We start from the raw sequence: 15,961 nt of genomic DNA on the forward strand, positions 1-15,961 counted from the left end.
AGCAAATATAGACTATGTTCATAGCAAAAAAAGAGATAGGAATAAACAGGAAAAACGTAAGACAGGCCTTTTTAAACCTCACTCCACAGATATGGCACCTACTTTACCATATATTTAGGGGGAAAAAATTCACAGTTCACTCCCTAGTTTAATAATTTAAATATTTTTGCTAGCATTTTATTAGTCTGCACAACGGCACCTTTGTTTTTGTTCCTTCAAAATGAACCATTGGTTTTATTTTAAAAGATGGATAATAGTCTTGCAGTATTACTACTTCCGTTGCTCCCTGTACTTCTTATGCAGTTGAAGTGACAACATAGGGACTGGCTACAAACCCCTAGAGGCAACTACGGGTATAACAACAAGCTCAGTGCCTTAACACCCTTGTCAGAATATTCTTAATGTGTATTACTAATATTTACTGTTTGCATTTAATTTGATTTTTGTCTAGTTCGATGTATTTATTATTTGCTCTTTCTTTCTTCCTAGATGACTTTTTAGCACCAAAATTGCTGCCTTTGTTATTTTCTAAAGTTTTTTTAGGCCACTACATGTAAATTTCCTACATCTTATTTACATTTACTTCTTAAACTAATGCATCCTATATACATTTATATTATTTTGTATATTAAGCCCACATAAACTCCAAGCTCTCAGCTATTAAATGAATCAACTTGTCATGTTAATAAGGGAATACTGTATGCTTCTTTCCACACGTAACATTAAGTGGATGTTGATACATGGATTGCATATGGCATTTGTAAAAAGCTGGACATTTCCTCATAGTCTATTACATACCCTAACATGACATTACAGCTTGATCAGGGACCGTTGTAGCTTTGCACAGTATACATTTCAGTAACAAGCAATCTTCCCAAATGACAGACTTTGAAGTAAAATCATTTTTTAAAATGTTTTAATCAGAACTAGAAGGAATATTTAGGTGAAATGAAGCCCTTTATTTTGATGCTCACTCCAACACATGGAGCCTGCTAAAGGGGAGGAAAATGGCAAAGGCAAAAACACAGCTTCACTCAGTCTGAGAAAATGACATGGGAGTGGCCTCTAACAAGATGTTTATGTACCTATTTAAGTGTTTTCCTACAGTGACAAGTGTACAGGAAACCACTGAGGGAGAAAAACTGACAATGCAGCCAACTGACAAAATCCCGCTAAACGTTTTGCAGTTAGCCTGAATAGGACAATGTGCATTTCTTTGTAACCAGCAGCTTTTATTTTGTAAGGCTTTCAAGCACCTTGTTTTGAGTAGAGCCCAACAGCTCTCACTGTATTAGGTCACAAAAATATAGACATACAGTATCTACAGGTAGATATCTACAGCACATGCATACTGCCACAATTCAATGATTAAATAGATGGCAGAAAGTAGAAAAAAAAGAAATTAAAACCATATGTTTGCAGAGAAATCTAGAATGATTGTAATTTGCATTTAAATGAAACATGACAAAGAATAAGCTTTGCAGAAGGCAAACATTATCAGCAAAACAAATGGGGAACATTCATCCAAAGCACAAGTAAAAAACTAAACCAGCTCATAATTTCCAAAAGTTCAGTTTCCTCAATTAAGCAAAAAAGATGAAAGATAAAATAAATGAGCGGAATTATAAGGCTATTTACAAAAGTGAAGAGGGGATGGGAGGGAGGAGGTGGAGGTGCCATGATTCAAAACAAATTCTTACATTAAATGAGCTACTTTCTGCCCTAAAGAGGAGCTTCTCTTGGGATTTCTCCTGCCACAGTTTATGATCAGTCAACACAGACCCTTAGACGGCAGGGGTATCCAAACACATCACAGTCACACAGGGTGACATCCAATCAGATCCACTCATTAAACAGCACACAATCAAGTTATTTTACCGAGTAGACTACTGTAAAAATAGTCCCTGAGGAATGAAAACTCACCCACACTGGCCACTCATATGTTGTCCACATACATACACAATCATGCACGCACAGTACTTGTGATCAAGTTTTCACAAATCCCACAGAGCTCCGTGTGAAACAACTCGCTCCTTGGGGCTGTTCAAGGATGTCAGGATCGCCACAATGACAAGTTTCTACCTCTACAGTTCTCCCATCAGCTTACCCCATATTCCTAGCTCCCCTCGTCACCCCCCAAATGTTCCTCAGTTTTAGTTCATTTCAAGTCTGAAACAGAGCAGAATGGCCCCAGAGAGATGACAACAGCTCCTTGTTGACACTGATGGGCTATTCACTGCAGGTGTCTCAGTGGCTGCTCGCTCAACCCAAAAACCCATAAAGATCAGAGTAGGGGAAAGTGAAGACATCGCTCAGACTTTTCTGAGGTCTCAGTCAAAGATAAGGGACATCTTGGTCTGCTGAAAAGGTGTGATTTTCTTTTTTCAAGCCAAAATCACTAAGGTTGTGCTGTGTGACATTATGGATTCCAGAGGAGTGCGGTCACCAGGCTAAGACTGGCTATAGGAGTTGCTTTGGTTCCCGTTGGAGCTCTGGTCACTCTCACTGGAGACAGGTCAGAGAGATGGAGAAAATAATGGCATGTAAATTGCAAGGTATCAGGTTTCACAAACATGCAATGCAGTTTTGAGTGTCCCCATAAACAAGCCACTAAAACATTTCATAAATTGTAAAAGTAAACACAACAAAAGCAAAACTATTCATATGCATCTTAAAAATGTGTTGAAAGGCAAGTGCAACATGCGATAATGCAATAGGACCTAGTAGTACACAATGTTTAAAGGAGCAGTGTTATCTCTCTGTCACATGATTAATTTAACTGTCTTGCACATTTTCCTGATCAATCACATTCCACAAAACCCAATCAGATGATCTCACCACTACAAGGTATTTATTCATTATAACACGAAGTAATTACAACTTTATGCTCTTTATGGATCAAATTATTTACTATACTTTACTGTAGATTTTATTTGAATAAGTCAAAACCTGTAAAAAACAAGGTTGAGATACAGAACCAGACCAACCTGTTCGGAGGAGGTTTGGGCTTAGGCATCTTGTTCAGCACCGCAGCTATCTCTTTTCTGTCATCAAAGTTTTTCCACTGGTCATAGAGCTTCAGAATGACACGGATTATCTCCAAGATCTTGATGAAAAATGCACACAGAACAAGTCAAACGGTCGGTTTGCTGCCTTGAAAGTACTTGTTGCAAAGTTGTAATTCTGTAACTTCAAAAGGTAGTAACTGTTTCATTAATACATTGGCCCAGATTATTCTTCATCAAAAAGAATGTAGACAGTCAATGTAATGGAGGTCAGCCTTACTTTGTCCATGTCAACAGAGAGCTCTGCAAACCACTGCCTGGCATCTTTCTGCTGTACCACACAGGCGACATGCAGACAAGCTGTGGGAAGAAAAGACAATAAACGGATCATGTTACATCTAATACAAGCTTACTTTAAGTCAGTAACTGCATTACATAGATGCAACTAGAAATGCACAAGGACAGATCTTACCCAGGGCAATCATAAATGGAGGGTAGAGCAGACACAGATCTGTCCTGTATGTGTCATTCACTATACGCCTGGTGGAGACACATGGCAGCACAATGAGTGAGGCTCCTAAAAACAGCCAAATCTAGTATGGTTTGCATCTAATTATTTCTCACATGACTGGATAATTGTCAGGGTCTGAAATTAACACCCGCCAGGCGCCAAATGTGAGTAGATTTTTCCATTTGGCGAGTAAATCTCAGAGGACTATCCTCCACACTGGTGGATAAATGTTTGTAGCAAAATAGTCAGGTAATAAAATAAAAGCCTATCCTGACAGTCTCTACTGTGGGCACCCTGCTTCTACTATGTCGAAGTTTGAGAGACACACACACACACACACACCCACACACCCAGGTCAATAGTTGTGTCTTCTGTGAAGACCTGCTCCTACTCTGCCTCTGATTGGCTTTCAGAACCAAGCATAATAATACACTGTAGGTTGCGGTTACACACGAAAAGCGCAAGTGATACCTCTGCAGAAAAATGGGCAGTGTAGTCAGCTGGACTGATTAAAATAGGAGAGTATCGGTTACACGTGTGTCTTGCGAACAGGGCTGAAATGCTTTTGGTGTAGAACAGTGTGACACTTGTTGTCCAAGTCTTTCTGACCAATCATCTGATCATAACCATAGGTCATTAAGAGGCAGAGTAGCGGCAAGTCCCTGCGGTACATGGGCCACACTCTGACAGACACGAAACCAGTCTTCATGGACGGTGCAAAGAACTGGGTGAAATATTGCTTTAGAATTTGCTCTGAACTCTGCACATTTGTATTCAACAAGATACGTTATTATTTCAGTGATATTCTGAAGAAAATGGCCAGTGAGTCCAAATTTCAGACCCTGATAACTATGCATCACAAAATAGACAAATGTTTCTTTTGAGACAGTATCCTACCAGGCCAGAGGAAGCAGCATGTCTTCCTGTCCCATATCCTGCACATACTGTAAGAGGGGTCTGTAGGGGTGGTACACAATCAGGCAGCAGTCCTGAAACATAAGTTACATTAATGATAAGTCATCTGGTCAATCAAGCCAATCACAGCAAGTAGCAATAATACAAAGCTTTCTATGTACTCACCATCAACTCCAGAAGGTAGAACTCACATTCTAATATCTGTAAGGACACAAATTAAAATTGTATTAAACACATCAGAGCAGTTAAAGTGAACCACTACTGCTTCTAGTGCTGGATAAATTAAATGCTGGTGATGCACTGCACTTGACAACCAAACGAGAGATGCTGCACAGATGAAATCAGAGTCCCCGTGCAGGTGGGTAGCCTTGGTCAAAGCCATCTCCTCCAAAAACAGAGCTTTTATCATAGAAGCGTAGACATAAATTAAGGGATCTCACAGACACTAAGGTGGCAACTAGAGATTTATGTTCAGTTTTGTTTTGGCTTGCAGGGTAATCACTTCACTTGCATTTATAATAGTGTTGCATTTACAGTTTGGGAAGCACTAAGTTACTGTAAGTTGTTCTGGATAACAGTGACCACAGGCCTAAAATGTAATTGTTACAAAGAGGTTTTACTTACATGATTCATTCTGTAAGGGAACTCTTTTGGAAAGGCATAAGAAAATCGTGTTTTTACTGTTGGGAAGGAAAAAAAAAACACTCATTTGTCTCAGTTGCATGGGAAAAGGCAGATTGACAGATATGAACTTTAACTCTGGCGCCTATCTCATAAGTTTAGGAAATATATTAACTGAATGTTGCCACTTACACACAGATGTTGCTGCAGAGATCAGCCGGGTATTAGATACAACTCCAAATTCCTGAAAGGGACATAAATGTGTAGCTAAATACAGCAAAACTGACGGCAAAGTGAATGCTGACCACAGACTAGTATTATACTCATCCCATCATTTCCCATGGCCTCAGATGCTCAAAACATCCTAATGTAAATTTTACTGTACTGGCACTCAGAAATGTACATACCTCAACTTTGGAAGCCAGGAAAACACAAGTAGGAGCCATGAGCACTGGGTCTATACTTTTTAAGGAATATCTGCACAAGAAGAGATAAACATTTATTAACTTCAATGCAGGATCTTATGACTAAGACTTAGATTTAAATTAGGAAGTGAAAAGAAAATTTTTACTATACTTCAAGAGCTCTTATAACATTAAATTAAGGGTAGAGACCAAAGCGTTCAGCTGCTCAAGACTCTAGCTATTTTAATAATGTTATATTGTTTGGGGCAATGTAGTGTTAATCAAAACTACAATATGCACATCATTAATAATCTGCCTTTTTCACAGCAGACAAAAGTAACAGCAGGAAAAGCATCGGTACGATTAATACTGTTTACAATGGCCCTGTTCCATTCTACTGTGCCATCAAACCTACACAGGAAAGCTAAATAGTGGGCAGCGCTTATTAATATTTTTCATTATGCCTGTTGTTTTTCTGGTATTCCATGTTAGTGGTATGCTGTTAAAAAGTCCCGTGGCACTAGGAAAAACAAACTGAAACACCAATTATTATGAGATCTAAATACAAAATTGCTATATCTAAGCTCTACCTCTTTTTTACCTGGCATAGAAGCGTTTGAAGTAGACGGTTGCAGTAGCAATGACCTGTTGCCGCAGCTTCAAGTGCTCCCCCAAAGCCTGGATCACTGATAGAGAAAAAATGTTTAAGTTCTTCTGGTTTTGTTGGGTTTCAGAGAAGCACAGAATATGACTCTTACTACACTACGCTAAACAATTTTTAACACTATATTTGTACATATGGTGCAGAGTTATTAAATGTAGAAAATGTATTTAACTGAAGCCTGATTTCAGGTCATAAAGTAATGTAATACAAATATAATGTAAATACCATTAGCAAAGAAGATCTGCAGCTTCCAGTACTCCTCTTCCGTAAGAAACTTCAGGTCCTTCTGTCGCTCTTTCATCAAGTCTTGTTTATCCAGGACCCACTGGAGGCTTTAAAAGATCCAACAGATATCAGTATTTAGATGCAATTACACTTTAAGTTATGCTGGCTTGGCAGGTTGTAAACAACCTAGCTAGCACAAAAATATTCCTAGTTACACCGCCTTACAAGTCAAATATGTTGTCGCGATGCATGGAAACTATGAAAGGAGCGAGTCTAATAAAACTTAAATACATTTATCTCTAAATGAATTTCATTCTGTATGTATTTCAACATTTATTTTTTACAGCAACAACAGTCCAGGAGATATTGCTAGCGTACGATGCGGCACAGACACAGCTAGGCCTCACAATAAAGACGGCAATCTACAAAATAAAAGCGTAACATGTCAAACCTTTAGTAAAAACTTACTAATGAGAGCTTTGCCAAAAGTTTCCTGCCATGTCGTGACAGTTGAGGTAGACAAATACACTTAAAACTAATATTTCTTTTCTACAAAGAAGTGAATACCACAGGCAAAATAGTTGTGCTAAGCAGACACTGGAGCAACATTAAATGTCTTCCGGAAATGACAAAAAACCTCCGTTATATGGTTCCAGAAAGTCTGTTCCGGCCTTTAAAACTTCACAATAAGTATTATTTGTACTGTTTAACTTTTTTCTTACAGGGAGCTCTGCAAACCACTGCCTTAAATTTGAAATACACGTTATAGTCATTTTAATAGGCAAAAAAAAAAAAAATCAAAGGTGCAAAATGGATAAATGGGGGATAAATATCAGTAAGCGGGTAGACTGACAAATTGACGTGGAGCTATAAAATTAACCTAATGCAACATTATGAATTAATGTACATTAGTAGACTGAATCACTTTACAGTATGTAAGTTAGTCTACCATTAAATTTCACAATTTTAAAATTGAAATTCTTCCAACCGTATATTTATCAGTACAGTATGAAAAGCTCATAAGAGGTTTACGGTGGAAGCTGTGACTAGCTTTTGATGCAGAATAGCAGAGCAAATCATACTTGGCAGCATAAAAATGCTTCTATATAATGTATCAGATGAAATACTATATTGTTTCCTTATGCTTCTAAAATAATGTTTTATATTTTTGAGTTATATTGTCAAAGGAGAGGTGCAAAGGCCATCACTTAATTTTTAAAGAAACTTGATAGTATGATAGTTATGGTTTTCATTTAAATTTAAAGATGTGTACAGTCACTCTGATGCTAAAAACTACACACTTCATTATCTATTTTCTATTCAACTAAACTAAAGCTGCACCAACATACAAGGAAGTCCACGTGACACAACTCCCTCATGTAAACGTTTGATTTCACCGTTTGAAAAAGCTGAGAAATGACCATAATTGTTCAAAAACACTTTGTTAGTAGGAAGTTACATTATAATCAAGAGTGAATCAAAACATATGTTGTGTTTTAATTATTATATAGTGTATACACAGTATAGTTGGTTATTCATATTACATAGAAACCGATAATTTACATGCCTTTTCAGGTACAATAACAAACCATAAATCCCTTCATTGTTTTTCCCATGTGTCAGATACAAGTTATGGTCACTTAACCAAAAACAAGCAGCTTTGTTAAATTACTGCATTATGTGAATGTGTTTCTAGTGCAGCGATTTGGGTTCATCTCCCACTCCTCCTGCAAGGCGATATACTGTGAGGCTGACTTCATGTGCGAGGGCGTCGGCACTCTCCTAAAAGACAATATGGAGAGCATCAGCATTACTTACAATGCAGTCTCATTCAGAGGCTTTTTGCACTGTGACACCTAGACCTAAAGAGAGATGGAGAAATGTCTACAGATTTCTCACCTGTGTTTCTGCCTCGGCGTAAACTCTTACCACATCTTCGGTCCCAGAGGGTCTCACGAAGGAGCGGGCCTGTCTATACTTCTTCACTAAACTATCGATGGTCTCCTGCATTCCTGGTGGACTCACTGCTCGTCTCTCTGCATCAGTCGTGTCTATCACCCTACGGTCTGACACCTACAGGGCAATTCAGTACAAAACAGGAAGCAAAATCAATTTAAAATAACTCACACAAGTTCATGCTCTCATGAAGTCTTTTAAAGTGTCCTGTTGCAAGACACCACCAGCTCTATCGACATGAAGTACTCTTTACTGACTTTAAAGGCCTAGACATGCTGTTAGTCAAAATCAGACAAAAAAGGTGTGATTTCTTGCTCATGATCATTTCAAGTCAAGTGAAACTAATTTTAATCAAATACATCATTAAAAAAACCTTTGATATCCTAAAACAGTTCTTCAGGACACAAACTGCTGATACCAGGAGAAAGCCAAGGCCTACTCGTATATCTAGGCACAATTCTATAAAGTACAAGAGGGGAAAATCAAATATATCCAGCAATAAAGTAATTTTTAAAAACATTTTCTATAAAATTCAAAGACATTCAAGGCCTGTCAGAACAATGTGGTACTGCATGCAGAGGGGAAGAGAAAAATAATATCCCTACATGGTGAACCATCAGAAATATAGTATGTAGTGTACTTTGCATTATAATATGCTGATTTATGCGTACCCTGACTTTGAGCTGCCTGTTTGGCAGGTCAGCGTAGATGGCATCCCACTGCTGAACAGTCATACCTTTGATGGCTAATATAGCTTCAATCAGCAGCATGTCAGAAATGGCATCACCTATGGTCTTTAGGGGATAAAATAACGCAAATAACATCACCATTAATAATGTTAGGAAAGTGTTTCTTCAACTATTATTCTGTATGAAAATAGTTCCAGTGTTGGTATGACACTGAGTTACATATCTCGGTTCTACCTGGTTGATGACGTTGATAGTGTTCTGCAGCAGGAGGGCTACTCTCTTCTTCCCGTCGCTGATGTTGGGGTTCTCAGCGAGTTGCTGAATCTTCTCTTCAGCTGCCTTACTGAACAGCACCTAAACACATTACATATAGAAAGAGCTTTTATTATGGTGCTAGATAAATGATAGTTGGTGCTTCATACATGTGCATGTGTTTACTCACAGTTCCGTGACCATTGGCCTCGAAGTACACACCGATGTCAAACTCCTGGGCTGCATGGTGAAGGTGCTTCACACCAGTCTTAGTGCACCTCACTATTACCTAAGTGACATCAAAATGTGTGAGCACTAACTCTGTTAATGTGGAAATAAAGGAACGTGCTTTGTTTTCTCTCACCTTCATCGTGTCCTCCAGATAGTGTGTTGAGCTGCCGTTAGCATAAGCGGTTTGTACCACCGCTATCTTCAAGTCTAAGCCAGCCTGTATATCCACAGCAAAAACAATTCAGGAAGTGTTCTATGTGCATATTTATTTATTGTTTACATGTCTGGATATGAGAGTGTACCTGTATGAGCAGCTCTTTAAGGAAAGTGCTGATAAGAGTAGCAATCTTGTCTCCATCCAGCAGGTGAAACTGGCCTTCAGAGTCAGTGTAGTAATAAACTATTCGGTCAGCGTCTCCGTCAAAGGAACAGCAGCGCTCTCCTGGGTTTATTTTAACACCTTCACAAAGTGAGGAGATGGCGAATCAAAAACAGGATCTCAACAATTAGCCTAGCAGTTCTCTAACATAAGTCATAATAAGAGAGATCCAGAAACTGACTGTGGTAGCTTGTCTTGTTGGATCATTGTATATCAGTCTAGTGGCCGAGATCAGCAAAATGCTCAAATTTTATGTCAGATATCACTTAGAGTAAGTAAAAATTATGGTTATGAGTTTGGCAACTAGCAGATTAGTCACATTCTAGTGGCCAAACATTGCGTCTGTGATTTCACATATATTATATCTGCTGTTTTGTTAACAGTCTTATAAAGCTGCTGTGCTTAGAAATGTCCCTCAACTTCATATTCTTTTGCTGCTGCTTGTTAAAAACTTGCTTGGGGTTGAAAGACACTTTCAAATCATGTGTACATTAAAAACTATGTTTCAGTTGCACCTGTTGGAGGTTTTTGCTGCACTTTGACAAAGTCAGCCCCACACTGGTGATTTAGCTTTCCTTCGGTGCCATCATTGAAGAGGGAAATTTTCAGCTCCCTCTTCAAGTGTCTCTCCATCTCACGCACCTTCAGGGCCCCGATGCCATTAGCACCATCCACGGAGAGGTGCTTCTGGTCATCTGTACGGTTGGATGCCTACCAGAGAGCAAGAAAGGAGAAAAACAAAGAATGGATAAATTGCAAACAACATGACTGTACAAGAATGAAGTCACCAGACAACATGTCACATTCTATTTTCTTACATTCTTGGTGAGCTGAATGAAAGCCTGGCAAAGCTTACTATAGTATCCTTCCAGTGTGGCATCTCCATATTTACCCTGTGTGTTCTGACAGCAAACCATATAGTGGAGCTGTGGCGTGGTCACCAAACCATAGTCTGACAGGATAGATGAACAGAATCAGAAGGCAAGAAAGGAGTAAGAAGAGAAGATCAAAGCTGAAAAAATATTTTTTAAAACACTAGACAAACAATCAAATACATTTAAATGGGAATATACTAGCTTAATTAACTCTACCTTTGCAGTGACCACCAAGAGCAGATACTCCATCTAATACTGTCTGGGAAAGGCTGGCACTGCTGCTCCTATAGTTGAGAACACGGGTGTTGCTTAGTCTTTTGTTATTCCTTTTTTTATGAAGTGAAATAAATTAATGTAACAGTACAAATTTAAAAACACAGAGGGCATAAAATGTCTAATTAATGTTAGTTTAGCTTTCTGCACTGTTACCTGGATGACACAGGTGTATCTGTGAATTCCAAATAAGATATTATTTAAGATCATATACCTGGTGTCTTTGCCCAAAAACACGTGAGCCTCCTGGCTCACGTTTATGGCCTCCTTATCTATAATGTCCTTCAGTACAGTGAGCAAATCTTGCTGTTCTGCATTGGCCAGCTGAGTGGCGTAACCCTCCCATGTCTGTGTCACCATCTCTCCCATGGGGTCAATCAGCTTCACCCCGTTGTCTTCCTACACCAGTCCAAAAATAAAAACGCAGGATGACACTGAAGACGAATTTTATACTTATGATGCCTTGATAAAACAGCCAAATTAAACTGGTAGGATCACAAGAGATTAGCTAAAAGACATAATTAGCAGAGCAGGAGGTGGAACCTCACAACATTATAGGTAAAATAAACAAAGTTACTACTGGAAAGGTTATGATGAATGCCAAATTGAAAAAAAAAATCTAAAATAGTCCTACAGAAAAAAACAAACAAAGCAATGTTCTGAATCTCTGTCAGACCTCAGGATTGTGTGATGCAGTGATCATGACTCCAATGGTGGCTTTGGTCTTTTTGGAGCGGAGAGTGGCCAGAAGTCCCATCCTGAACATGATGTGGTCCAGCTGTTTGGCGTTTGTCCTGAAGCCAGCAGTGCCATACTGCAAAACCAACCCTGCAGGCTTAGGGTGTCGACTAGATTGGTTTGATACTTCCTCAAAATGGGCCATCACTGAAACACATGACAGAGAAGTGAGTGCTGGAAAAGTATTAAGGTCCTTTACTCAAGTAAAAGTAGCAAAAAAAAAAAAAAAACGCTGTAAAAATTCTTCATAACAAGTAATGTCCTACGATTAAAAAGTACTAAGTACATAAGTATGATCATCTTTAAATGAAAGCACATATTTGCAGCAAAATTAGTTAACTACACCATTATGTTATAGGGTTATAATTACTAACGGAAATACAGGGTGCATTTTGAAGCTGGAGTTGGTTGAAGTTAAACTAAACTGAAATATTTTATATGCTGTCCGGTAGTAACATGCCACCATAAGGGTTAACGTATATATATAAAAAAAAAATTAAAAATCTTAATCTACAAAGTAACTTGTAGCAACAAAAATAAAGCATGAACATATCCTTCCTTTGGGCTAAAACGCTGACTGAAAATAACGCCCAGAAAAATATTTACAGACAATGTCAAAGAACAAGACGAGGGCAAAGTTTGCCGTAGACTATAAGCCCAATAAAATGAATCATGTCAACTGAAAGGCAAACCAACCTATTTATACTCATTTTAACTGGCTTAAACCGTATTAGCACACAGCACAAAGTACCTCTAAAGAACAAACGTAAAGAACAATGCGTTCAAAACAAAGTCAGATTTGTCAGTGAATTAACTTGCTTTTAATTCACTCACCTGAAGGATTAGTAAAGTACCGTAACTTCGGTCAATGAAAAGCTTCCTCCTATGACTGACGACGTGGCTACAGTTCCGGGTACGTCACGTGACGTAAATACGCTCAGCGTGCCTGTCAGTACGCTTTTCTCCATGGATGGTTTATTTTCCCCCACTGTGACTACACTATGTCGAGCTGCATCCTGAGCACGACGACCACCCCAAATGATTTTAAACCCATTTACTTAAGTGTGTTCCTTAAATCTCTCTCTCTCCCTGTCTCTCTCTCTCTTAACACCAGTATAAAAGCATGAAAACGACGTTGGAACATATATAACGCAAGTATAGCATCTGGACACTATTTGTCCATTGTTTGGTAGCATTAAGGGCCAAACAATAACCCGGGTCTAAAAGGGCTTATCTGGTGAGCTTAAATCTAAAACGTGGCATATTTGGGCAATTAGAGGATCTTCCTCTCTCCCAGAAAATGTTTCACCCTCATCATTTGTCAGGATGCTGTGCGTGCAAAGCTGTGTGATGCACAGACTACATGCAGCACTGCATAAGCCACAGTCACGCTCCCACATTAACCCCTTGGCGCATAAAGATTTTCATATTGTGACCCAGGTCGACTCCTCTTTTAAGAGACGTGGGATGCGACGTGTGCCATCCAAACCTGTCCGAACACCTGCTGGGGGAGGAGCGTCCAGATGGACGTAAAGATAAGGCAAATAAATAAACATACGATAGGGGGAAGGAGAATAGGAAATTCCCTTCTGTCTTTAACTCTTCCCGGTATGTGCAGCGCAGTGTTGGCGACACCACCGGGTAGCTGTGCGCATTTTTTCTCGATCTAAGGAGGGGACCACAGCAACATTTCTGACCCGAAGTGGAAAGAAACGCTGCAATCTGCTAAATGAGGGGGACGTTGCGGATTTTTCTTTTATTTTGAAAGCTTTTTTAATGCCCTGACGCAGGAGGAAAGCACCCGATGCCCCCTCCAAACGGGATATTTGACAGATCTATGGAGTGTTGATTTATATTCCGTTATTTTCCTAAAATATCATTTTGAACGAACAGAGGAGCCTCGCTTGCGCAGCATTTTTCATTGGCCTATTTTTTAAATAATTGCTTTAGGTCAAAGGAATAGCTTCCAATACCAGTTGAGTGTTACATAATCGAGTGGCTTTAACTGTCCAAGGTGCTGAAGTGAACGCTCGGAGCCTGTAACGGGACGCGCCGTGTGGAATTCACAACCTTGCGTAAGTCTACTCATGTCACGGCGCATATTATCAACGTGACCGCGCGATCTGGTGCGAAAATAACATTTATCGTGTGATTTGTGCTCATTTTCTATGTTTTTTTCCGCCCACACAGAAGATCACAGGCCTAACAATTGGGGAAGAGGAAAGCACGGGATCCGCTCACTGAAACCACTGGTGAAACCGCTGGGTTTTGTTCATCTTTTTCTTTTTTTACATCGTCCAGTAGTGAGATACGTTCCTGAGGTGGTTCATTCAACGGAGAGAAAATGTCGGGGCAAACGCTCACGGATCGCATTGCCGCTGCGCAATACCAGCTAACGGGATCAGATATGGCCCGGGCTGTCTGCAAAGCCACCACTCATGAAGTGATGGCGCCCAAGAAAAAGCACCTAGACTGTAAGTGCAGTCTTTCTTCCTCTTTCCTACTGTGGCTAGGCTAACAGATCTCATAGATCCGCAAAGACCACATGCCACCACAGTCAGCAGAGCTATGATGGAGCCTAATTATAACCAGTGACTTGTTAATCCCATTTGCTTTAGTGGGTGTGGTGCCACAGTGAATTTGTATAGCCATGGTGGTGACCCCTCTGGTGACCCTTTGTGTCAGTAAAGATGATGGAAACCCACAGAGAGCAGGAGAAAGAGAGTGGAAGAAGGGGAGAGAAAAGGGCATATTTTATGGCAGACATACAAGTCGTCCTTACAGGACCGTTTTCTTTCTCTTATCTTTCCTGCAAAGCCACTTTTCTGAACTTCACATTGAAAGCTCATTGCAAAAGAGGTGATGAAGACTTGCAAGTCAGGATAGTAAAGGAGGTTTACATGTCACGTGCACACATACACATAAATATAGGTTAAAACATATGGTCATAAACTGGAAAATATATATCATTCTCAAAAGGTTATTTATGTTTATGTAGCCTGTCAGTAAGTTTAGGTCGCCATGGGACTATAAAGTCATATGTGAATAAAATTATCAAACCTCACAGTTTTGATTCATCTACAGATGACAGCAGGGGCCACCATATGACAAATCATGATTAATCACTGTCATCTTCTGACTCCGACCAAAGCATTGGCGTGGCACTGAATATAAATGACGCTGGGCAGTCTAGTCTTTTGGATTTACTGTATGTCTGTCTGTGTGGTCACTGGGCAGGAGTGCTCCTCTGGGTTGGGCTAGGACCTTATATCTTGTGATCTGCTCCCCTGCTGAATAATTTAATAATCAGCCAATGACTGCCGTGCATTATTTACACAGCCAAAGGTGACAATGTCAGTGCCAGACTATGGGAGAGACCATTGGTTCCTCTCTTTCTGCTGTGCCCATGTCTTTGTTGTCTGTGTCTATAACATTTGACTGTGTAGCTAGTGAACTGGCAATGGGATAAGTCATTACCTCTTTTTCCAACTAGGCCTTCTGTTGCCATGCTCATACACTGAATGATTCTTAGGTTACTTTATTTCCAAGCTAACAAGCTATACATATGAACACGTTGTCTTCTTCAATGTTTTAGTCTATGAAGTTATTCTGTATCCATTTCTAGGTCAGTTCAACAAGCTCCCAGTATGTAGGCCACTGTGATTCTCCTTTATATGCATCTTGGCAGGAATAAATTCCTAACCTAAAAACACATTTCACTCAAACCTATTAGTCAAAATATGCTCAAATATTAATGATATTTTGTTGTGATACAACCTATTCTGAAAATAGGAATAAATAAGTGCAGTTAAGTAACTGCAGTGTAGGTCAGAGATGGAAGTACTCAGATTTTTTACGTAAAGGTCAAATCAAATCAAATTTTATTTGTATAGCGCCAAATCACAACAAAAGTCATCTCAGGACACTTTACAAAGTAATGTCTAGACCTTACTGTTATCAATATTATTACATAGGGAAAACCCAACAAATCCCCCTTGAGCAAGCACTTGGCGACAGTGGGGAGGAAAAACTCCCTTTAACGGAAGAAACCTCCGACAGACCCTGGCTCTTGGTGGGCGGCCTTCTGCCTCGACCGGTTGGGGTGAGTGGATAGAGGAGAGACAAAAGAAGAAAAGCAACAAGACACAACAATCAAACACTGATCAGGTCGATGTGGCTCGTGACTGCTCGTCAGAGACGTAGAGCTCCAGGGCCAGGGCAAC

General features: G+C 39.6%; 3 protein-coding genes across 5 annotated transcripts in view; 1 reads left to right on the forward strand and 2 right to left on the reverse strand.

The window, feature by feature from the left end:
- Nucleotides 1-1,211: 1,211 nt before the first annotated feature.
- Nucleotides 1,212-7,045, reverse strand: ccnc (cyclin C). Its single transcript, XM_020623648.1, has 12 exons — nt 6,814-7,045; nt 6,346-6,452; nt 6,058-6,142; nt 5,460-5,529; nt 5,245-5,296; nt 5,056-5,111; nt 4,597-4,632; nt 4,414-4,505; nt 3,478-3,545; nt 3,286-3,365; nt 2,988-3,106; nt 1,212-2,505 (listed from the first exon to the last, which is right to left on the reverse strand). The coding sequence occupies exons 1-12, from the start codon at nt 6,843-6,845 to the stop codon at nt 2,451-2,453; spliced, it is 852 nt and encodes a 283-aa protein (XP_020479304.1). The 5' UTR covers nt 6,846-7,045; the 3' UTR covers nt 1,212-2,450.
- Nucleotides 7,046-7,680: 635 nt separating this feature from the next.
- pgm3 (phosphoglucomutase 3) lies at nt 7,681-12,678 on the reverse strand. 3 transcript variants are annotated; one of them, XM_020623645.1, is made up of 13 exons: nt 12,573-12,678; nt 11,677-11,885; nt 11,215-11,399; nt 10,944-11,011; nt 10,671-10,804; nt 10,368-10,563; nt 9,776-9,933; nt 9,607-9,690; nt 9,433-9,531; nt 9,225-9,344; nt 8,973-9,095; nt 8,245-8,418; nt 7,681-8,127 (listed from the first exon to the last, which is right to left on the reverse strand). In XM_020623645.1, exons 2-13 carry the CDS (start codon nt 11,881-11,883, stop codon nt 8,038-8,040), a joined length of 1,638 nt encoding a protein of 545 aa, XP_020479301.1. In that variant the 5' UTR covers nt 11,884-11,885; nt 12,573-12,678; the 3' UTR covers nt 7,681-8,037. The 3 variants fall into 3 exon arrangements, with proteins under 3 accessions (XP_020479301.1, XP_020479303.1, XP_020479302.1); XM_020623647.1 differs by lacking the exon at nt 12,573-12,678 and adding an exon at nt 12,490-12,543; XM_020623646.1 differs by lacking the exon at nt 12,573-12,678 and adding an exon at nt 12,435-12,520.
- Nucleotides 12,679-13,104: 426 nt separating this feature from the next.
- The window catches only part of LOC109973853 (clathrin coat assembly protein AP180-like), a 32,040-nt gene continuing 29,183 nt past the window's right edge, over nt 13,105-15,961 (forward strand). The window contains exons 1-2 of the mRNA XM_020623691.1: nt 13,105-13,813; nt 13,929-14,212. Of these exons, the coding sequence (XP_020479347.1) occupies nt 14,083-14,212 (130 nt within the window). The 5' untranslated portion in view covers nt 13,105-13,813; nt 13,929-14,082. The remainder of the gene's footprint in view (nt 13,814-13,928; nt 14,213-15,961) is intronic.

This window comes from Monopterus albus, unplaced genomic scaffold (genome assembly GCF_001952655.1).
Source record: "Monopterus albus unplaced genomic scaffold, M_albus_1.0 scaffold307.1, whole genome shotgun sequence".
NCBI classification, from domain to species: domain Eukaryota; kingdom Metazoa; phylum Chordata; class Actinopteri; order Synbranchiformes; family Synbranchidae; genus Monopterus; species Monopterus albus.